Consider the following 23,485-nt stretch of genomic DNA (forward strand, 5'->3'; position numbering starts at 1 on the left):
CTCCACCATTCCCCGCAGGCTGTTAGCATAATAAATCCACCTGCACAGTCGCCTACAACCTGCCGTTCACTTGCTAAGAAGAATAAAGAGATCAAGAGCTCGAAAATAGAGTTTTCACTATTACTATCAATAAAAGACAAACTCAAACTTTGCTAATGTGACGGTTATCTGTTTTATATCCCTTGTATTTGAACAGTCTTTGAAGAAGTCACTCTGGGAGCTTTTCCACAAATGTATATTAGTTTAGAAAAATCCACTTGTGTCCGCTGATGGGTCGGTGTGAACATTTCTCTACCAATCTGGGTTTTGAAGCCACTTTTTTCTGGAAGCGTCATAAAAATGATCATATGTGTTACACGCACAGTGATTAGCCATGACATTATGACCATTATTACTTAAGTTACCCCTTTTGATGACAAAACAGCCCTGATCTGTTGAAGTATGAACTCGACTAGAACTCTGAAATGAACAAAATGTTCTCTTGCTGCTCAATATATACTGCTCATTAACAGGTGTCATGATGCAGAAATAATCAGTTTTAAATCACTTAATGAAAACCCCTTAAATACATACATAAAATCAAGACCACATTTTCACACATATACTCACATATATATAGTATATTTCACATATACTTTTTTTTAAAGTATGAATATATATTTTGTTATATATTATACAATAATTTGACATCAAGTTTCATCTGTTTTAATATTTCTACACATGAAGGACATTTCCACTTATTGTGCAGACTTTGGAATTGTATTGTCCATAAATGTGTCAAATACAGCTTAATAACAGAGAAAAGTCCTCATTGAGGACTTTGCTGCCTACTCAGAACATAAAAAAGATATAGGTTTAAATGTACAACCGGAGTACAAGCGGAGTACGATCATGTCAAAAACATGATCGTTGGTGATACTTAAGAGAGAAATGTAATTTTCAACGACACCTGCAATCCTTCAGCTTGTGAACTGATCGGTTGACACCACATACAAATATGGCCGTGTGTTGTTCATGGGATGAAGGCAGTGTTGACCTGATGAAAATCCACTCGTGAACTTTGATTCGGTGGAGTACACGGCATTGCACCTGCCCGATGGGCCAGTAAACCCGCATCTTCTCAGTGTAGCAACGTTTCTTTTAAACACTTTGTGAAGTTTCCTCGTACAAACACAGGACGATCCAGGTGCTGATACAGCACTCCTTTTTATTCTAGACTCCCTTTCAGGACCCGACGTCTTGCTCAAGGACACTTCAAAATAAAGCACAGGGGGCGCTGACATGCTATATTGATCTCGTGTCCTCAGGTTGAAGACGGGTCTTCCGACTCGCTACACAGTCCTGCTGCCCTTTATTGATTTTATGCTTTTTTTAAAGCCAAGAAATCCACCTGAACACCACTTGGAAAAAAAAAACAAACCAAAAAAAAATAAAACAAACCATGTATTACAGTTTAAGAGCAGGAAGTTGAAAGCAAAATGTGACATAATAAACACCTTGCCCTTTCAATAAAATGCAATTTTCTTTCTTTCAGAAGGAAACTGGTGAATTATCGCTTTTTTACAACTCTATTGTGACTGATTGCACCGTATCCTGGCTGCGGCATCCTCCTGACACCATGCAAAAGTTTAGCACGCATGTTACTCCCACGAGGGCCAGAGATAGCCAACCCTGATGGAAATGTGATATGGTGATTAAATTTAGCCAAATAGCCTTGATGGAAGTGAAATGAGAAGACTGTGTGAATCGCATGTGTGTGTGTGTATTAAAACTGAATATTTATAAGAATAATAGCAGGATCTGTGTGGTGGGCGGATGTGTTTAGAGTACGTGCGAAACGGGCTGTAAAGACTTCATTTACACTGAACTCGGCATGGCTCGGACTAGTTTTGCACTCTCGATGTATAATTGCTCACGCTGGCGCGATCATGAATAAAACATGCGCTGTACACAGCCTATTACCTGATCACTGGTTTAAACTATCACTACCTACACAGGGCATGATGGATGAACAAGGTAGAGCTCGTAGTGAATGTTGAGGGTTCATATCAGTTTACGGTAGGAAACATCAACATTCAGAAATTCAAGGGTTTAACGATGAAGTGTTGTCAAGAGAAACTCAAGTTTTTTTGCAGCTGCTCTTCATGCAATCAAGAAGAGGCTGAGTTGAGATGTTTGAAAGCACTGATCGTGACTTTGTCGTTTCTTATTCCCCGTACCTTGAACTCATTCTCCTTGTCTTTGGTGCCCTTGTGAAAGGGCCGGTCGTATCTGAACCTCCAGATGTGATTAAACTTGTAGAAGCTTTTGATGTTGTCGGGCACGCCGTCTCTCTGCAGCACATCCTGACTCTCTGGGATCGGAGTGACGGCGTAGATCTGCAGGTCTGAGCGCAGCGCGAGTTAAGGGGAAAGTGCTGGAGGAGCGACATGGGAAAGCACTGTCGGCGGAAGACAATCTTTCAGTGACCTGAAAGAACACGAGACCTTGAGTGTGCGGTCGTGTGCTTTGACGTAAGCACGGCGCGCGCCTCTGTCCTCCAATATCCTTTGTGTTTCATTAGTCAAGTCAGAGACCGCGCAGTCGTGCTTACATCCACACGGAGACAATATCCTGCCAGGCAGAAAACAAAACCTGAAACAAAACCACACTTCAAGAAAGCCGATGGCTCCAAAATCAATAATTTCTCCATCTCTTAATAACCAGACAGAGTATCTTCTCCCGCCAACTGGTTTGACCGCCCTCTTAATACGCTCATAAAACACTCCTCCCCCCAAAAATATAGCAGACGCATTCATGTACTCGCATCAGAAGACTAACACCACAAAGACGAGAACAAAAAGAAAAAAAGAAAAAAGAATTGCGAGATGAAAACCGAGGGAAGTGATTCAGTGTCTTTCCTCATCAGTCAGCCTCACCTTCATTATGAGGAAGCCTGCACTGATGGGCATCTTTATGAGCGAAAGGACAGCTGACACGCATGAATTCCCACCCATGAGCACTGCAACAAGGATATACAGACGGGTGCGCAATCACAGAGACTATTGATTGCATTTATGAGGGAATAACACAGCAGCGTGTTAATTTATTCACGCCATCACATGTTACGGAGGCCGTCTTCTCCCCAGCCTCTTCTATATAGGCCAACAGTTGTCCCATACATTGGCTGTGAATTATTAAAATGGCCCAACAGACTGTAGGAATTGATATAAAGGAGGCGTGGAAATGAAGACGGCTTCTTGTTGGGAGTGAGTGACTTGATTCATGTACAGGCTTGCAAATGCAAAGTATGCGACTCGTGGCATAACACGAGAGTTCGGGGATGCACAAGAGTCATTTAGTTCCATATGTGTCAGTAACTTATATTGCTCAAAAAAGGAGAAACTATACAATACTAGAGTGCTAACCCTTTTGAAGTGACGTTGTGAGTCATGTTTCAGTCCTTTCTTGGATTATGCTCATCTATATTGATGGAAGACACAAACATAATGCGAGTTGCAAAACATCTACAGTCTTAGCATTGAATGTGTTGAGTATTTTCACGTCATTTAACATGATAATCGTCTCATTTTCACTCTCGAAGTGACTCTTCGTTAACAGTCTCTGCTGCACGTCATGCTTGTCGCCATTTGTCATCCACTCACATTGTGATTGTCACTCCCATTTTATTTTTATACATGCATATTTATAATAAATAAATAACTAAATAAGTCCATCAATGATTAGAGTTGAGAAATCTACCTGTGTTAATCAGATTTCTTATCACAATAAAGCATATAATGCGAGGCAATTCTTAATACTATTGTACAGAGCCCCATTCATTTTTTTTTCTTCACCCTTTTCTTCCGCAATATTTCCAGTGCGTAACTAGCCCTGCATTGTTGGAAGAACTTACACAAAAATCTCATGAAAACCTGCGGAAAATTACAGAATCAACGAAAAAAATTTTTTTGTTGAAATGGGACTACATTCACAAAAATGGCCTCAAAATGTGTGGAAAATTCTGCAAATAGTGTGCTAAGACATTTTGTTGATGATTTTTTCAGTTTTTGCAAACATTTCAAATAACAGAAAAATCAGCAAGTCAAAACGGGTGGAAAAACAAAATAAAGGGGATACTCGTTGGTATGGAATGGCAGGTACACACAGGCCCGCCTCTCCCTACACGCAGAACACGCGCTGTGCGTAGGGCCCCGCGATCCATGGGGGGCCCCATTTTGCGCAAGTGAATTGAATTTCCCTCGGGATCAATAAAGTATCATCATACTCTGCAAATGCGCAAAGGATGCGCATGCATTTTGCCGAGAGGCGTGCGTAGAGCACCGCCACCAAGTCAGCCCGAGGCAGGAGAGAGAGAGAAAAAAAAGAGACGAAAGCGCGAAGCGTCACCATCTGACCAATCAGCGGTCAGATGAGCCAGCAGGCAGTTGTTTACAGGTAGAGAGTAGAGAGAGAGAGATGGCTTCCAAACGTCAATACAGCAATAATAGTAATAATAATAATTATAATAATTATTATGTTATTGGAAGGGGGCCCCCAAAATAAAATCCTGCTTAGGGCCCCCACTTGGCCAGGGGCGGCCCTGGGTACACGCAAATCTCCATTTAAAATGTTATTGTTGTGTTAATTGTGCTACAGTTTTTCTTAGACAACTGACGAAGGATTTCAGTAGCAAAACTAAATAGCGTGCTCACGTCAGTTGCCATGCCACCAGCACAACACGATAAGATAACACGGCTGCTGTTCCCTTCTCATAACAAAAGAAAAAAAAAAACCACATGTAATGTCCTAAAAGTCATATTCAGAAAAATAATTTCTTTAAGCATTAAAAAAAAAAAAGAAAAGAAAAACATGTCTAACTAATATTCCATTCCAGGGAATTTAAGTTACTCATGTCAAAGTAAAAGTGTTAAAAATGCTTAAGTAGCAGCTGTTGGGTTTTTTTCCATTCAGCCAGGTTGCATTTTGTTCCTAAGAGCAGCAAAAACTGTATGCTGGAAGGCAGTTGTCCCTCAGTGACAAAGTGATCTTTAGGCTTTCTGTTTCTGCACACACACACAACCACAGTGTGTGTGTGTGTGTGTCTCTGCACACACACACAACCACAGTGTGTCTGATTGCAGCTTGTACGACATCCTCTGTCCTGCTTGCAATACGCAGCATGCTGTGTTTGTGTGCACATCTTTAAATAGGGCCTTTGACGGTGGCGGGAGAGCGATGGCAAGCCAAACACGGAGGTATGGTGTGTGTAATACGTGTGTGTGTGTGTCTGCAGTATGTGTACACATGTATGTATACATTGCTGTCAGACTGTATGCATTCCCACACACTCGACTTGTGTCCGCTCAGCATGGACGCGAGCGTGCCTGGGTTGGCCCGAATGAATTTTGCATGCGTCTGGTTCCGCAGCCAAGGATACACTGTGCATCTGCCTGGTATATGGTCTGGTCCGGCTGGTTGACGTGCTGCATGGCGATGGCGTGGGGGAACTCGTTGAGCATCCGCTGCTGGAAAGCCTCCAGCCTCTCATAATCATGGCCACGGCACACAAACTCCTTATTCTGCAAGGTGGAGGCGGCAAAAAGACAGCGTGAGGTTAGCTTGACATCTAGTGGTTGCCGGCCGCAACTGCAGCCTCTGTCTGTATCCTCCTCCAAGGACAGGACCTTGTTACATCATTAAATGGCAGCGAATAAGAGCTCGTGAATGTCACCTTACAATGGTGAAGTCTTATGCAAGAAAAGTTAATTCTTGCAGGTGGGAGGGTATTCATAACAGATAGAATAGGAAGCCATCTTTACCCGAAGAAAGAAAGGAAACTTCTTTCCGTAGAAACCCACTCTGAAGAATTCAGGTTCTAGTCTTTGCTGGTCCATGATCTTGTCGTAGAGAGAGGCTTCCATCATCTGAGAAAGTCACGCACATTGCAACATGCAAACCAGATTCAAGGAGGACATTAGTTTTTTTTATGTAATTACATAACAAAGCCAGGACATTTAATAAATAATTACTCTAAAGGAGATCATCCAATATCTTACCCTCATTTTGCTCAGGTTCCTGTAGTCATAATAAGACTCATACTGGTCAGCGAGCTCCCTGCAAAGGATGATGCCATTCTCCCAACACTGAAGAAACACAAAAAGCACCCACTCAGTCATCATGTTCACTGTGTGCACTGTCAAAAGCAGCAATAGAGTTGGAGTGGCGGAAAAAAAAAACCAAACAAACAAAAAAAAACCTTGACAAATGTGAGTCACTTGCTCTGAGGTGGTCAGGCAGTGCCACACTGTCACCACTGGAGGGCAGTGGGGAGTCAGCAATATCAGTCCAGTGCAACCTTCTTCATGCAGGTACATGCAGCACCCAACCATGTTGCTAATTAAATGAAAAGCTTTCCTTTCCCGCTGCCTTCTAATCCCTGCGCGGGAGCCCTGGCAGATGGCACAGCTCATGAACGTGAAGGAAAATTGGACTATGAGTAACGAGGGGAGAGGTTTTTAACGATTCTGTGGAAGCTGTGGTTATTTCATCGGGGATGAGTAAAGCATTACTTTTCTTCTTTAAGCGAGAGCAGTTTTGTCGGGTTTCCATAAAGCTTACTTTCCCTCGAGAGGGAAGCACAACAGCGTATGCGGTTAGGATAAAGAAATCCAAATTGGAAGAGAAGAGAGAGGAAGGGAGTGCAAAAGCACTTCAAGAGCAACAAAAACCAAAGCGCAAAACTGGGAAGCGTTTTCTCAAGTGACTCCGCGTTTGTGAATCAGTAACGCTTCGTTCGAGCCGCCAGCCTCACCAGCTGCATTTCCAGGGTCACATCTTTGTCAATCTCAGTTGATTATTCAGACCGAGAGACCCTTTTATCATTTGATCGTCCTTTTTATATGAACACTGAAGAAAATGATCAGATTGATGCACCAAGTATAATATCTGATGCAGTCAGTGCATCAGTCCCATGATGCTTTGCACTGCAACAGCGACATCTCTGCCTCCAAACGCTGTTAGCTTCTAAGGGATTTTAGGTAAACAACCTACACTTTTTAACAATTTAAAAGTATTGTAACATGCAAACGTGGTCTACCTGCATCAATGCACATAAAGCTCCGCCCCTGCTCCGATCTGAGTGCAACATATATCAGATAGGACTAATCTAATCAGACTATAGTGTTTACATGGTGCGATCTTCAGATAAGTGTTTAATTGGATTGCTAATGCTCTACAAAATGCAGGTGATTTTTTTTTGTTTTGCTAAAATCAGCACGTTTCCTGCAGGTCACGCTTCAATCGCCAATCCTGCCGTCGTCATCTTCCGCCACGCTTCTGGTGCAAGAATATTGTGGGACAATGCACTTTAATTACAGCCGCCGGCAATTCGTCTGATTAAACCGAGGAGGTGTTGACGCCTCGAGCCGCCGTCACAGTTCATGACAGGAAGAAATTAACAGCCTCCTTCTGGAAATGGATTTCATTATAGGCCAATGACGTCACGTCGGTAGGAAACTAGTGTGTTAATGTTCTACTAAACTGTCCACACCTGCAATACCCCGATTCACACAGCTTTAAATGTACATTAAATGGGTCTCTCTGAATTTTGTATTATAATTTTTATTTTTCTATTTTGGAATATGCATGAGTTTCTGACATGCTGCTGAGAGTCAGCTTGGCAAAAAAAAAAAAGTGCTCTCAATAAAAATGAGCATGCTGTTGCTTCACGCTGCCAGGGTACATCTATTGGCTTTTCGCAGTGCTAAGAAGCCATTTGTCCTGCTGGCATCAGGCCTCATGTGACCACTTTCTCTCCGTTGTTGTCATCAAAAAGAAAAAAAAAAAAAGGCTTTGATTTGATTATTTCAACTCCACAAATGTGCAAATGTGCTCCGGCTCACCTTCCCCCTGTCGAAGTTCTGGACAATGGTGAGATGTAAGTACTCTTTCCTTTGCCACTCGCTCTGCATGGGGTAGTTGAGGAACTCTCTGAGGGGCCTGTCGGACCATTCCAACAGCTCATCATACAGCAGCAGGGTGTACGAAGCCTCTGTGACATACACACACACACACACACACACACACACACACACACACACACACACACACACACACACACACACTGATAAGCTGAAAGCAGCAGTAAGGAGGATTTCACGGAAACCAGGAAAGAATCAGTCTCTTGGAAAACTCCAAAAATATGACTCACTGATGCTTTTCATTGCATTACACACCAATACGGACAAAAACACGACAATGCGTCTCCCACAATACAGGCCGTCCTGAAAGCGAGGGGCTCTTTGTCATACCTGTGTAGTTTTGTGCTTTCAAGTGCAGGTCGTACAGCTTGTGAATGTAGCGGATGTACATCTCCTCTTTGTTCAGCTCCGTTTTGTAGAAGTTCTGGCAGGATGAACACAAGATTAGAGACGTACAGTACAGCGTTTTAAAGTGACAGACTGTTTCACAGCAAAGGGGCACCGATGTGTTTTTGGATGGCGGTTTTGCCGAGACTTTTGATCCGTCTGCCTACGCGGGCAGGTGCTCTCACAGATGGCTGCGGTTACATAAATAAATCCTCTCACAGAAAAATGTATGATTACATGGCACAAACCACAGAGGGAAAATTATAGCACCTTCCAAAAATTGCACAGCGACATCCAGTAAGATTGTCGTTTATTTGCAATCCATCCACATATGTTCTATATTTGCTCTGAGGTCATGTCGCATGTCTAGCAAACCACCAACTTTCGAGGGACAGCCAATCATGCTCACACTGACGGGCACATTTTAAAGCCGCCAACTCAGATGCATGTGTTTGAATTGTGGGAAGGAAAGCTGAATACCAGGATGAACCCAAAAGAACAGAAAACACTGCTTTACAAGCGATTAGGTATTTTACTTAAAACTTAGAGACTGAGTTTTCATCAAATATACATTCTGCTATCTTCTTTTATGAATATTTCAGTATTATTTTAGCTCATTCTTACTCATTCTCATTCGCCTTCATTCATGCAATTTCAGTATATTTTTCTCCCATAGAAGTAATAAATATTTTAAATTTTCCCTTCATCATTTCGATTGGTTGTTATTCGTGTGTACATTGTTCACCATTTGACTAACTTTTATTGGCTCATTATAGTAACAATTCAATTAGTTTCTTTCTTTTTCCCCCAGGGATGTTTGCATGTGAGTAGGTGGAGGTTTTGTCTGTGTGAATACGCATGAGCAATCAATAGATACGCACGTGTGTAAATAGTTTTTCTTCTAATGCATTTGTCATTGATTTATGAAGAATGTTGTGGTGCATTTAATGCTGCGCTAATAAAGATTGATGAAATGATTGCGTATATTTGCACTGTTTCTCTTCTTACCTCAATGAAACAGGCTAAAGCTGACTATCATTTCCAATAAAGAATTGTTTATGAGCTCTACTTTGCTATTTTTATGACACATCTCCTATCACTTATAAATAATCTGGTCTGAATTAGATGGTAAAATTTGAGACTGATTTGGCCAGACTTTATGAAAGAGAATATTTTTCAATCTCAAAATTCACATGAGGAAGTGAAAAGGTGTTTCTTGCCACTCACCAGCAAACTGACAGTGCATCCAATCTTTTTACCGTCCACCTCTCCCAGCTTCATGCAATCCCTGCGACGACACGAGCAGAAATCACACACGTGACCCACACGGATGAGAACGCTGCTGCGACGACGATCGCGAGCGCACGCGTGTGCGCGTCGGCGCTCACCTGTAGTCCAGCAGCCTCTCCATTAGGCGGGTGACGGTCGCGATCAGAGAGATCCCGCTCTCCCTCCAGGTCTCTCTCTCAATCTTCTTCAGCAGGCTGAAGGACAAATAAAGAAAGACAGAACAAGACGGAGGGCTGTAAAGACCAGAGGAGACAAGGGGCTAAGAGAGAGAAGATGGGGAAAGCAACGGTGATGGAGGAAATTACTGAGAAAGGAAAAGGAAGCGAAGCAAAGAGGAAATCAATCTCAGTCACACCAGTGTCACCTATGCTTGTTGGCCTGCCTGCGGGAGTACAAGTAAAACACAGAGGTGGCAGACACAAACACCTTAACTGATTTGGTGTTTGCCACCTTAATAGACTTTTCGAATTGATCGGCAATATCAGCGAGATGATAAAGAAGACAAACACATGATCGCCACAATACTGCAGCCGTTCTTTCTTTTTGGGCTGAAATCACGACACCCCGATCCGCCGCCCCACCACCACCACCTTCCCTCCCTCACACAGACGACACAGAGAACAAAGGAGAGCGTCTTACCTAGGGTACGGACCAAACAGAGGAATTCTACTCCAGGCGGGAAGCATAGGCGGAATAAATTAATATTAATATGATTAATATCAGCACACACACACACGTACACACACACTCACACAGGTTTTAGTTTAGGGGTTAGTGGAGTTAGAAAGAGGAAAACCCGTTAAAAAAAAAGCTAGATCAGAATGAAATTATTACAGTGTAAAACAAGACAAAGCAGCATAAACTTAACATCTTCCTTATCTAATACTAATGCATTTACTTGCAGTACAGAATACAGATCTGGTTTAAATGTCAGTTCCTCCAAGATGTCACAGAATGTTTTGGTGGCTGTCGAGATATTAAACTTCTTTTTAATATTTAGTCAGTGGCGCATCAGGTTTAGTCGTGACCTTGAGCACGAAAGGCACCCTGAATAAAAAGTAGTCAGGTGTGTGGTGCAAACTGCAAAGGCTGACTGATGCAGAATACACACTCAGTTTAGTATAAATTTGCAAAAAAAAACAAAACACATGGTTTTATAATGTTGCAGAAAAGATTTGAGTGATGGTTGCAAAAATAAAGTAATTATCTTAATAATCAATGTGCAAATTCAACATGTAGCAGAGACATGTTGCTATGTTAGTTGCCCTTGAACCTCTAAAAACCCAACTGGTGAAACAAAAAGCTGCACAAACTCATCATTCTTGATCTTAAGAAACTTGGATTCTTTATAACGCTGCCACGAGATGGCCATGTTCTAACTCCAGCTATTTAAGTAAAGTATGAATTTAATCAACAGAGCTTCTATGATGGTGATCTGTTTCTTGTTCGAGGCTTCTCTCATGAAGCAAATTTTGCCGAAATATCTCGGAATCTGTGAGGTGTGGTCTTCAGTATTTAGCATCAGGAAATTAAATCTTTAATTCAAAATAACGATGCATGTCTGTCGAAAAAAATTAAACTGTAAGCATTAGGAATTTCTTGAAAGACCTTGAATAATATATGAAAGTTGTATTAATCTTGTCTTCAATACACAAAATTGTGATCTTCTGCAGGGGCTGAAATATAAAGCTTTTATACTATGCAGCAGCATAACTATTGTGTCATGTTTCACATTTACAACAGTGAGGAGGAGTATGATTGACTATGAAAGACAATTCACATTTTAAGCAGATGCAAATTGATAAAATCCTCATCAAAGATCAGACAGATTTACATCTGTGTGACAGCAGAAGAGACACACATTATGCATGTGAATCAGAAATATGGATTTGCTTTCCACAATTAATTTGAGTTGAAATGAAGGAAGTCCAAATATTAGTTGACTGCAGCGGAGGTCGACATTGAAATGTGCGAGTGTAATTCACAAAGGAAGGGGAAGAACACACATACACACTTGCGCGCACACACACACACATAAATAGCATGTGCGAGACACTAAGCATGCAGGAGCACAAACGTGGAAACGCAAGGACAGAATGGACAAAGGAGACTGGCCACACAGGAGGTGTGAGTGAAGATGAAGGTGATCAAACACACATTACTTACCGCTCATTAGAATTTTATCATTCACCTTGATATAAACAACTTCAAACGCAGCACAACCCACCGCCTGCTTTCATGGACGAGGTTGCGAATTTATAAAGGAAAGGTGAAACCTTCAATTTCAAAAAGCCACTTTTCTTATTAGCCGCACTCTGAAAGCAAGCTAACCCATTTAACAGGGTTTTTTTTTTTTTTTATTGAGACGAAAGGAGGCTTCTTTGAACTATAACGATATTAATCCTGCTCTGTGGGTTTTCAGGGTTAAACGTTAATTTTATAAGGCGGATGCTCGCCGATTGAACAACCGTTTACCGAGGTAAGCAGACCTGATGAAGCCTCATTGTTTGCGTCAATATACTGTTTTATTATCCGTCTTCTGTACAAAGTGGCTTCTGTCCACATGAACTCATAAAGGCCATTGTTGTGAGGTGGCTGCTCTGGCCTTTTTTCATTTATTTGTTTTAAACCTTCTGATGAGGCTCGAATTTTTATACTTAAAAGATCTTCCTGGAAATTTTCATCGAATAATGCCTCATCTGTTATTTTTGGTTTTCTTTCATAAACTCACATGCTGTTGAAAAGTTCCCTGTACGTCTCGTCTCCTTTGCCCTCGGACATCAGGCTGTCCAGCTTGTCAATCAGCTTCGCCTCCACCTGTGAGAAAAAGAGAGAGAGAGAAAAAGACATTTAACCTCAACAAAGCTGCCAGTTTGACAAAATGAGGAAGAGTACAGGTGGAAGAGCACCGTGTGTCACAAGCTGTTATGTCTGAACATGAAAAGTGTTTCCGTGAAAAGAGTTCTTATCAAGAGACTAAAGAAGTGACATGCATTTTAAACGATACATTTTTAGTCCTGTAAAAAAAAAGGACCACCTCATTAGGAGGCAGATGGAAAACTCTTATTGGAAAACAATTCAATAATTAAGTCAAAATATAATGTTAAAACATTGTTTTGTAATAGATGCCATTTTTACAATAAACTTCATCGCAACACTTCAACGTCTTATTTCAATATTTTTGTTGTTTGTGTGCTATGACCACAAAGCATGTGTACTACATGTATTACAGTCATATTGTGTGAAACTGGATTTTTACATTGGAGGTCATGTTATGAAGGGAACAAAAGGGAGCAACATTCTAGAAGCGGAAACAAACCTCATATCTTGTTAACAGTTTCTGATCAAACTTTGCCATAAGTTTGAATGAGCTCTTATCCAGAATACAGAGGTTACTTACGGGATGGACACAGAGATTATCCATCAATACATGTATTGGCAGCGACTGATCGAGCAAAGATGGGAATGTAGCTTCCAGTGACCTACATTAAAAGTCATGGCTGCGTATCAATTTTAGGAAAGTGGATTTCAAACCTGCTTGAAATTGCCACTTCGTCTCTGCTCCCAGTCCATCATGTCGTGGAAGATGGGGATCATGACATTTCTGAGATCAGGCTGAGGCACCAGTGTCACCTCCAGGAACGGCCCAATCATTGCTGGGATGAAGTTCAACTTGTGTTCCCCTGAAGAGAAGATGGGAGGTCAACACAAAATATGAGCTTTCACTTCATCCTTCGTAACACTCTCCATGTCACAACTTTCAGAAACTTCGCTCACAAAGAAACCTGCTGCCTTAGATATAGTGCACTGCATTCTTTTCTATCATTTAGTGCAAGTGCAGTGCAAATGTAGACTTTTTTTGTTTGAAAATCAAGTAATCAAGTACTTAGAATTAAGTACAACTATTGAGAATAAAGCTAATTCAAAGTACACATCATATTGTCCAAAACAAACATAAAAACAGCACAAATAATGATCAATAAACACACAGTTGCACAGATTCAGACAAGAACAAAAACATCCACATAAATCCGAACAAAGGCATTGAGCTTGTTGCCATGGAAACAACTGGTCTTCGATATAAAGAAAACTGGCCGAGTTTTTTTTTTTTTTAGATTCCATTAGCCCAGGTACAGAGTTTATTTGCCTTCACGTTTGCTGAAGTTAAAACACCACAGAGGCTTGCAGAGCTGTACTTGTGTTTCAGAAACGCAATAAATATGCTAAATAAATAATGTTGGAGGCAATATCTATTGTGAAAAAACAAAGTCAAGGCAGTCATTCAGACGTGAGTATTCTCTACCAGGAGTTTAAATCCATATTCAGGATTTGAACAGTACATGTCAAATATGTAACAATGAACCCTTTCTTTTCCTTTTTTTTTTAAAATATCAACTTACCTAAATTCTGCCACATGCTGAAAATCTCACAGCCCATCATCACCCTCATGTCTCCATACCTGCATGACAAAATACGAGTTAAAAATGTATGTTTGCTGCAGGCAAGTACTGAGAGACACTGCAGTGCATGGTAAGTAGTGGGTGTGCACTTTGTGAGTGTTCATCGTGCACTGGTTGGAATCTAATCCTGATTGTAGAGTTACTCAAGAAATAAAAGTCGATTTAAGTATAAAAATGACTTGACTGAAAGTCAGACTATAGGTGGGGTCAAGGGTTGAAATAATTATTTTAGCTGAAAATCTTTGGGAGAAGCTGAAGCATTTCTTTTTACCATTTCCACCAATTTCAAAGCCACTTCAGTAATATTTTACGTAATAAGACTCACCCGTCCAGAACTACTTCTATTGCATAGCACAAGTCTATTTTTATGACTTGTTTTTATGATTTTCCACCATTTTAATGTGCACTGATTTTATAAGTCGACTATGTAAAGTGAGTATTTTCAAAAGCTTTGTCCAAACAAATGCATTATTAAGACCACAAATAAATCAGTGTGTGTGTGTGTGTGTGTGTGTGTGTGTGTGTGTGTGTGTGTGTGTGTGTGTGTGTGTGTGTGTGTGTGTGTGTGTGTGTGTGTGTGTGTGTGTGTGTGTGTGTAAAAGCAGCACTCACTTTTCCAGGATCTTCTTCCTCTTGGAAGGTGAAAAGGACTCCAGCTGAAGACAGGGCTGGTTGATAAATATTACCGACAGATAAAAATACGAGTCCCACACCTGGAGAACGGCAGCAGGAGAGAAATGGAAACTCTTCAATATGAGAAACCAAAAAAGATCCCTCTCAAACTCCAGTTTTCAGAAACTCAGAAAGGAAAGGACATATTTGAAAACCATCGTTTCTATGATATTTTTATGATAGTTTTTATAGACTATTTATCTAAATAACTTGAAATGCTGGTTTTGTTTGTGCGAGTAATAAGAAAAGCCTTAATTCAATTACCGGTACTTCAGATGTAGTTGTTTTTACAGCTTCTTCTGTGTCTTTTTTATGTTTTTTTTAAAAGGCTCCCTCTGTTATTGCTTTTGAGCTCCAGTTAATTTCACGGTCTTTATCAAGATTCCAATCAACAATATTAGCTCAAGCACAAAGCACTGTCACAGTTTTGCCAAATCCCAATTAATTGATAACTTTCAATGTTAGAGCTTATCTGCTCATGTTTCAGTGGAGGACTTTTCAAACTGTAGCAGCTCTGAATAAGAAAGAGCTCGAAAGTTCTGCAGTCGTGTTTACTTTGATCACACAAACAGGCCCAGCGCGCTCCTCCTACCTTGTAGTCGAACTTGTCATTGAGGAAGTTTTTCCTCAGAGCATCGGAGAGGTAAAGGACGGTTGTGATGATGACACTGAAAGAACAAGAGACAGACAGAACGCAGCGAAGCACGGGGAGGTTACTGTGTCATACTGAAGGTAAATGTCTCCTCGTGAACCATTCGCATTGTATTTGAAGAGTTTTGAAGAGTGGTATGAAATAATGCATGCATTGGCACCAATGGAGCGAAAGGACAGATATGAATGCTAAGGGACAACATAAATAGACCAAAGTGGCTCTGCCTTTTTCAATTTTTCTGACATAAATGCTAATAAAACAGAAATATGTGATAAGAATCCAGGTTTGTTTATTCCACTTTGAACAAACAGACCTTCATGACCAAGTGAATAAAAGTGCTTCACTGACTTTTATGTGTCACATTTGTTTGTTTTCAAAGTGAAACATTACATTAACCTTGGATTCATTGATTTTTTTTTAATGAGCACTTTATATCATAATCACACCATCGACTGAAACACAGAAACATTATAGATGTTTTGGGGTTTTTTTTCCCCTTTATGTTGTTATGAGGACAGGGCTCTACAATGATAACTGTCCAATTGATGTTTACATTGATAAGTGTGAGACACCTAATATCTAATGCCTACAATCAAAAGTGTGTATATAAATATCTCCCTGCTTAAGTTCCTGCCTTTTCCATGGTGTTTCTATCCATTTTGTGTGAAAATGTGTGTCGTCTTACTTGTTTGTGACCAATCGCATTACGGTCCAGTCTTTAGGAAACATCTCTGGGCGGATAAGGATTCTGAAGACTGTGAAGATGTGAAGAATATAGTCCTGCAATGCAAACACAGAGCTTGTCAGTGGAATTCCAGCAGCAGTTTAGTCATACTCTCTCCATCTATACATCTTCTTTCTCATTTCCAATCCTGCTGACCACATGGGTTTATCATATGAAATACAAAATATCATGTTGCTCATAGTACAATGTGTAGAAAGTCTATTAAATGCAGCTTACGGGCTAAAACTGCCCAACTTCATCTGATTTCAAAGGTGTATTAAACGTGAAACTTTGTACTCATTGCAACATTGAAATGATTCAGATTTGGGGTTTATGATGCACCGACATTACTGGTTTAGCCTCATTGAGATCAATCCAGGTTATATATAGCCTCTGAAAGTTTGTCAGCCCTTGCACTGGATACAGAAATAAATACCATCAACTGCACTCTCTGGTGTAATTCCCTGGTCTAAAAAAAAAACCCTCAATGTTGTATGTGAGGCTTGCTTCACTTATATATATATACATATATATATATATTGAGATTGCCACTTTCAATGAAATCATGTGTAGCAAATATTTCACTTTGATGACATTTAATATGCAAGAGAAACCCATGCATTTGTCTTTGTTTTTTTTTCCTTACAAACTGGCATTTTTTTTTGATAATATGCAGAGTCCAAATAATTCAACAGAGCAGCAAAAAATGTGAACAAGAAAAAGCAGCGATGCAGATTTGTTAGTGACTCGTAACACTTTAAGTGAAACACAGAAAAGAAATGATACTATAACGTAACACAAGCACACCATCCTGAAGGATTTCCTCCGTCTCTGTCCATGGTTCTGAAACACACAATCCTGGCTGCCGTCTAAATCTTTACTCAATCACCATTCTCTCCACTACAAATCTTCATTTGATGCAACTTTTATTATCGATTAGATTGTTGTAGTTGAGCAGAATTGCACATTTGGATTCAGAAAGATTTACAGAAAATATTCTAAAACTGACATGAAATGATGCGTCCCAGATTTCTAAATAATGTCGTCATAAGACATAAGCCAATCAAATAGAAGTTGCATTGAGTCCAAACCACCACAACTTGGCTTCATAAATAGCTTTATTTCTATTTCTAAACAGCTCAATCTTACTGTAGCAGTTCCTGTGATCCGTTCATGTTTTATACGAAACATCCTCATTCGGCAACTGCTACCAAGAGTTGTAGTAGTTATTCAGTAACTGATATTTAGCCACTTCCTAACGAAGTCAGCTTGTGACTTCATAAACGCCCCTGTATGTGTCATTGATCTGACTGTATAACGATTAAAATGAATGATTCTGCCCATGAAACTGTATTGACTCAAATTCACTAATCCACGTCCGTTTCCTGATGAGTCTTTATTTTTCAAGTTTACCTTTTTTAAGTTCAGCAATGTTTGAGGAAAACAAATACACAACTATTAATTTTAGTTTTTTTTTTGTGCCACAAAGTCACGCACAAACGAGGGTAGAGAGTTTAGAGAAGCACTGCCGGGGACAAAGCAATAACGGAGGCAACAGAAACGAGATGAAAACGAGAAATGTGTCGCGCTTACCCTCAGGTCGTCTTTGCTGTTGAACGCCTGCAGCAGCTGCTGGTAGTGTCTGTCACTCATCTGTCGCAGGAGCGCCAACAAACAGGCCACAAACTCCCCCTGACAGGTCAACAGATAGCGAGAAAGAGAAAACTTTGTGAGTGTCACTATAACTCAAAGCAACAAGACAGGAAGATCTTGTCAGGAAAAAATACTAAATAATTCATTTGTTATTTGCGTCAGTTGAAAGTGCGTGTCATCAATTTAAAGTGCATGAATTCCCCTCACTAATATATGGACTGCGAAGAAGAGTGGCAGTTAGGGCCATTACACAAAAGACAGTTGTGTTTATTGTAGGTCGCCACAGTCTTGTTTATTAGTGGAAAACAATGTTCCTCTGGGATAAAACTCTGACAAACACGTTTTACATAAATAAATTATACGAATGTTCCCACTGTGTCCCTTTGTGAGGTCAAAAACACAAGAACTAAGACCAATTTTATAGCACTTTAAAAGAACACCATGTAAAATGTAAGTTAACTCTGTTACTCATTAGGTGGCAAAAAATGTCTTTTTGATGATATTAGGACCATTTTATCTCATTCTGCTCATCATTTGAGCACATTGACCTCAAATAAAATGAAAACATTGCATACTGATTATTTTTTTAAATAGTTAAATTAATAGCAACATATTCTCACGATAGCAGGACTTGATTATTCGCAAAAACCCTCTTTCAGTTCCTAGAGTGATGATGATGGTTTCATTAATGTCCACCTCACCACAACCCGCTCACACTGTGTCCCGTTGTAAAACCTTAATTATTGGCATTAGTATTAATAACGTAAGTGAAAATTAAATCACCAAAGCAGCAGCACAATTTCAAGCCTCTAATTACTCTTGCTCATTTTGTTGGTCCCAGAACAAATTAAAGTAGTGGGCATGTGCACGCTCGTGAGCATACAGGCATGTACTTTTCCAGGAAAAGACACATACTGTGACATCCTGGAACTGTAGTCGCATGGCTGTTCCGGCAGGCTGGGGCCTGTTGCTAATTTCCAGGATGGTCCTCATCAGAACTCCCAGCAGGCTCTCCACAATCAGCTCCACTTCCTCAGACACCACCGGCTCCTGCATGACAGGGAAACACCCACTCCAAAATAAATTTCACATGACACGTTTGCTTTTCAGAGAGTTATTCACATTCAAGGCATCATTCTTATAGTCTGGAAACTAAATCCTCAACTGCATGTGAATTTGTGCAAACCCACGTTTGCAATTTGAATGTTAAATAATCTGTGAATAAAGTTTCATATAATGCAGAAGTGCCTGAGAATAGGCTTTGAATTAACACTATGTGTGTTTTGACCACAAAATCAAGTACAATTTTGACACAAATCTTTTCTGAATGCAAGTTCAGCTCTTAACACTTGTGGTCAAAACAGAGAAAATCAATCCAGATGATATGATTCGCTGACAAAGATGTAACGATGTGCTGAAAAGAAACACGCCAGTTTGCTTGCAACAAGATGACTATCTTTCATGGTAGCATCACTGATATCTCAGCTCGAGTCACAGTGTTGTGTTGTGTCTACTACTCTTACAAAACTTGTCAATAAAACATGCTTGTTTGGTTTTTTGGGGGGTTTTTCTACCATTAGCTTGGTGGTTTGTCGGGCCAGATTTGAGTCTCCTGTGGGCTGAAGCCAGACCACAGGAGACTCAAATCTGGCCCGACAAACCACCAAGCTAATGCAGCCTTATGTTTCTGCTTGTTACTGTGTAATTGTTGTTTTTTTCAATGACTGTTTTAATGAAACTTGAGAAAGTGAGAGGAAGAACCGAAAGTTTCCGGGTGATGCAGAACATTTCAAAACTTAGAAAGGTTCTCGAATAAAGAGGAGAATAGGGAAAGAATGAAAGGGGGTGAAACACAAAGGAGGAAGAGACGGCTTAAGACAGATTAAAAGCAACTCGAAGAGGGTGGCGGATAAACCGAGGTCTGTGTTAATGTGTGGAGTCTGTGTGTGTGTGTGTGTGTGTGTGTGTGTGTGTGTGTGTGTGTGTGTGTGTGTGTGTGTGTGTGTGTGTGTGTGTGTGTGTGTGTGTGTGTGTGTGTGTGTGTGTGTGTGTGTGTGTGTGTGTGTGTCCAGTCTCTACCCCTGACAAGACAGACAGGTCTTGGAAAGAGTGATAATGAGAAGGAGCCTCACTGGCACATTGGCTGCCACTGCTGTCACTTCCCTTTAGATACAGTGCCAGTCTGTGTGTGTGTGTGTGTGTGTGTGTGTCTTTACCACGAGCTGCCCCTCTGGCAACAAACACTGGAGGCCATGAGAGACACACATACTAGTATTTCCATCACTTCAGGGGACTTTACATTGACTTCCATTCAATTTCTTTCACTTTAACTTCAACTGAACTCTAACGTTTGTCTCAACTGGAAACATGTATTCACCTTGAAATCTGTTCATTTACATCATGGGAGGTTGATTGCCCCAATATACATTCAATGATGTGCAATACGAGTGTGCTGACAGATTTATGTCCTCACAATGAAGGTAAAACACACACACAAGTGCCCACACACACACTCGAAGTGACAGTCACTTCAACAATGGCCACTGTTAAATTGATGGGTCTCATTACTGAACTGCACAGCTGCCAATGTCCCTATTACCAAGACTAATTGACCATATACACATAACAAAGCAATCTACTATTGCCACATACTGGCTGTGACGCTGCTGTGCGACGATCTCCTGCTGTTTCCACCCACAGACTTATTTTTCAGGTAAAACAGTCATAGTTCTCATGTACTACTGTTTAAGTATTAAGATATTGAGTTATGGTTGTCATTCACTATGTTGTAACGTTATTGTCATTGACTTTCTTGCAATAAAATACAAATTCTTTCGGGTTTCTATTATTATTACTGGTTGCTACTACCTTTACAATTTCCACTTGAGCTGAAGCTCGAAAGAGACCCAAAAGGTCACTGAGCACCTGAGGACCAACATTATGGTGGAAATGATGGATTAGTTTGAGATTGACAAAATAATTAAATATTCAAACGTAACACATTTATTCAACAATGATGTGACCTTATCGGCTTCCTGTCAAAAATGTTAACCACTCGATTCGGAAATGACGATTGGTGTGGCTGAGATATGATTTGCTTCCGGGATCTCCGTAATACCCACCGCGGTGCCATTCTCCTCCTTCTTGAGGAGCGACAGCATGCTGGTGAGGATACGTGCGCACATGACCAGGTCTCTCTGCTCCTGCATGTGGGCCTGGAGGACTCGGAGCACCACGGGGAGCAGGATGCATCGGGAGTCTGCAACACGCACAAGAACAATACAAAAACAATGTTAAATAAACACAGAAGAATTGATTTTCCTTCATTTTTTTTCTACACCCATAATGCAATTTTAAGTGTCATTATGGTATGTAATGTGCTATTTGTGCAGCAATAATGTGATTTGGGTGAGGGATGTTTTTGCTCCGTGTTGCCTTCGGGAGCAGTCTGAAAATGAAACACTGTCCCCGTAATTCGCTTCATCTATTAAGAACAATTTAATGACGTGAAGCGAGGTTCACTGTGGAGTCGCAATTAGCCAAGGTGTGTTCTCCCAATGGCTAAATCATATTCAAACAGTGTGACATGAAGCAATAACAGCAGAGAGGTAATGATTATCTTATGTATCAACTGCATAAATCGTGTTTGAACCATGTGCGTCTCACACTCTTCCCTTGTATTTGCACCGCCGGCTCACTAATCCTCCTGCACTGGCTGTTTCACTGTGTTTACAAGCAAGTAATTACTCGCACACCTCGGTGCGAGCGAGCCTTTACCCGGGTTAATGTAAAGCTGGCTCTCCACAGTCTTGGCAATGCACTGCAGTTTGACAGCCTCCAGAGGGCAGTCTGCATGGAGCGTGGCGGGAAGGCTGCCCAGCGTCTCCCTGACGAAGCCGGCCACCTCGCGGATCGTGAAGATCTTCAGCAGCTCGCCGTAAATTGCGGGGAACGTTCGCAGGAACACCGCCTGGGAGGAGAGCGCACAAATCAAACAGACACAATCCATTAGCGTCAAGAAGAAGAAAAACCGAGCAGCGAGTTTAGAAGAAGAGGACATGAATATGCATGAATGTGTTTTATTGTAAACAGGGTATTCTCGTGGCGCAGTGGAGCTCCTCTATGAAAGCCTGGTAAATGACAGATGCAATAATTCTGTCATATTGTATAAGATAGAAAAACACAACACTCTATATTCAAACTCTATGAGAGATGTTTTCTTGAGAAAACAAAAGTGAACAATGGACTGGATGTGGTTCGTTCTCTGGCAGGCGGGGATTATGTGGATTATGGTGGAGGTCTGGCGGGATTGCTGTCCATCACTTGTTTGCGGCTCGCTGTCAGAGGATTTTTCTCCCTGTCAAGTCACTCTTACTTGACGACAGCTGAAAACTAAAGCAGTGTCCCTCTGTGTGTTTGCCTCCGTGTTGCTATTGTTACTATTTTCCGGGGAACGACTGAGAATAGCCAGAAAACAGAAGTATTTCTTGGGAAGTGTTAAAAAAAATTTGCTATTTTGAGAACTGACATCTTTAAATGGAGCAACGTGGGACAGGAGGGTCAAAATTAATAAATCTGCTTAGGATTCAATAATTTTCAGGGTTTTTAACATTGACAGTGTTGCGTAGAAGGACTCAGTGGGCATATGCAGTACTTTAAAATGATATGCATCTGCATAGTTAGAAGAAATTCACATTATAAAATAATGTATAAAATGATTAAATTTTCTTTATCTGTCCTTTATTTCTTTTATTAACATAATAACACTTGAAATGTCCTATCATTATTGAGAAGAGCCACCTTTTCCTCAAGGCAAATCCCACCTATTGGCGAATCCTTACTAATTGAAGTGAACTTCACACATCCTGCTGATAATATCCTGCTTTAGCTTCACGTGTGACAGATAAAGTAGGATTATGGTTAGCCTGACCCGTCTTGCAGCTATTGTCTCGTTATGTTGTGAAAAGAGATTAATCCTGATCGTCTGTCAGTGGAGGGATGAAACTGAGGTGTAAACTGTGCAGGCAAGACACAAATGGAGTGATTGACGTTCAAATGCGCCGTGAAAAGATAATCTGATGAATAAATAGAGTAGTGTAGTGATGAAGAGGTTCGTACGAGAAGATAAACAATTAGACTCTGGATCTGTGTGGGTTTTCTCTCGGTATTCCGGTTTCCTCCCACAGTCGAAAAAGATGCATTTCAGGTGAGTTGGTAACTGTAAATTGCCCGTGAGTCTGAATATGAATGTTGTTGTAGCTGCGTTTGTCGTGTGATTGACCGGTTCAGAGTGTATCCTGCCTTTGCTCACAGTGAACTGTGACAAATTTTATAAATTGTTGAAATGGAAAAAAATGGCTGAGGGCCCTTATATGTACGTGTGCGTGTGTGTGTGTGCGTGTGTGTGTATGGTGAGAAAATAATGAAATCGTAAAGGTTGGGATCATCATTCAAAGAGAGAAACATCAAACATGGTACACACAGAAACACAAATCCCCACACACTCGGCAAAAATACAGGTTGTTTTCAACGACGCTGTACAAATGCACAACTACACACAAGCTTCTGCATCCTGGTGTGTAATAAGAATTATCTTTGGTGTCTTTAGCTCATTTAGCTTGGTCCTTTTGGAAATCTGTGAAGGCGGGCGCCCCGCTGTGCGGACCTCCCACCGAAAAAATAAATA

At 40.8% G+C, this 23,485-nt stretch overlaps 1 protein-coding gene across 1 annotated transcript in view; it reads right to left on the reverse strand.

Annotated features, from left to right (window-relative positions):
* dock4b (dedicator of cytokinesis 4b) overlaps positions 1-23,485 on the reverse strand; it is a 126,747-nt gene that overhangs the window by 23,099 nt on the left and 80,163 nt on the right. The window contains exons 23-40 of the mRNA XM_080518054.1: positions 21,577-21,769; positions 20,922-21,058; positions 18,715-18,849; positions 17,740-17,838; positions 16,108-16,202; positions 15,363-15,438; positions 14,711-14,811; positions 14,039-14,097; positions 13,173-13,321; positions 12,370-12,455; positions 9,737-9,832; positions 9,576-9,636; positions 8,292-8,385; positions 7,884-8,032; positions 6,039-6,125; positions 5,802-5,906; positions 5,420-5,561; positions 2,220-2,386 (exon numbers count right to left, since the gene is read on the reverse strand). Of these exons, the coding sequence (XP_080374180.1) occupies positions 2,220-2,386; positions 5,420-5,561; positions 5,802-5,906; positions 6,039-6,125; positions 7,884-8,032; positions 8,292-8,385; positions 9,576-9,636; positions 9,737-9,832; positions 12,370-12,455; positions 13,173-13,321; positions 14,039-14,097; positions 14,711-14,811; positions 15,363-15,438; positions 16,108-16,202; positions 17,740-17,838; positions 18,715-18,849; positions 20,922-21,058; positions 21,577-21,769 (2,031 nt within the window). The remainder of the gene's footprint in view (positions 1-2,219; positions 2,387-5,419; positions 5,562-5,801; positions 5,907-6,038; positions 6,126-7,883; positions 8,033-8,291; positions 8,386-9,575; positions 9,637-9,736; positions 9,833-12,369; positions 12,456-13,172; positions 13,322-14,038; positions 14,098-14,710; positions 14,812-15,362; positions 15,439-16,107; positions 16,203-17,739; positions 17,839-18,714; positions 18,850-20,921; positions 21,059-21,576; positions 21,770-23,485) is intronic.

This window comes from Blennius ocellaris (genome assembly GCF_963422515.1).
Source record: "Blennius ocellaris genome assembly, chromosome: 22".
Lineage (NCBI taxonomy): Eukaryota > Metazoa > Chordata > Actinopteri > Blenniiformes > Blenniidae > Blennius > Blennius ocellaris.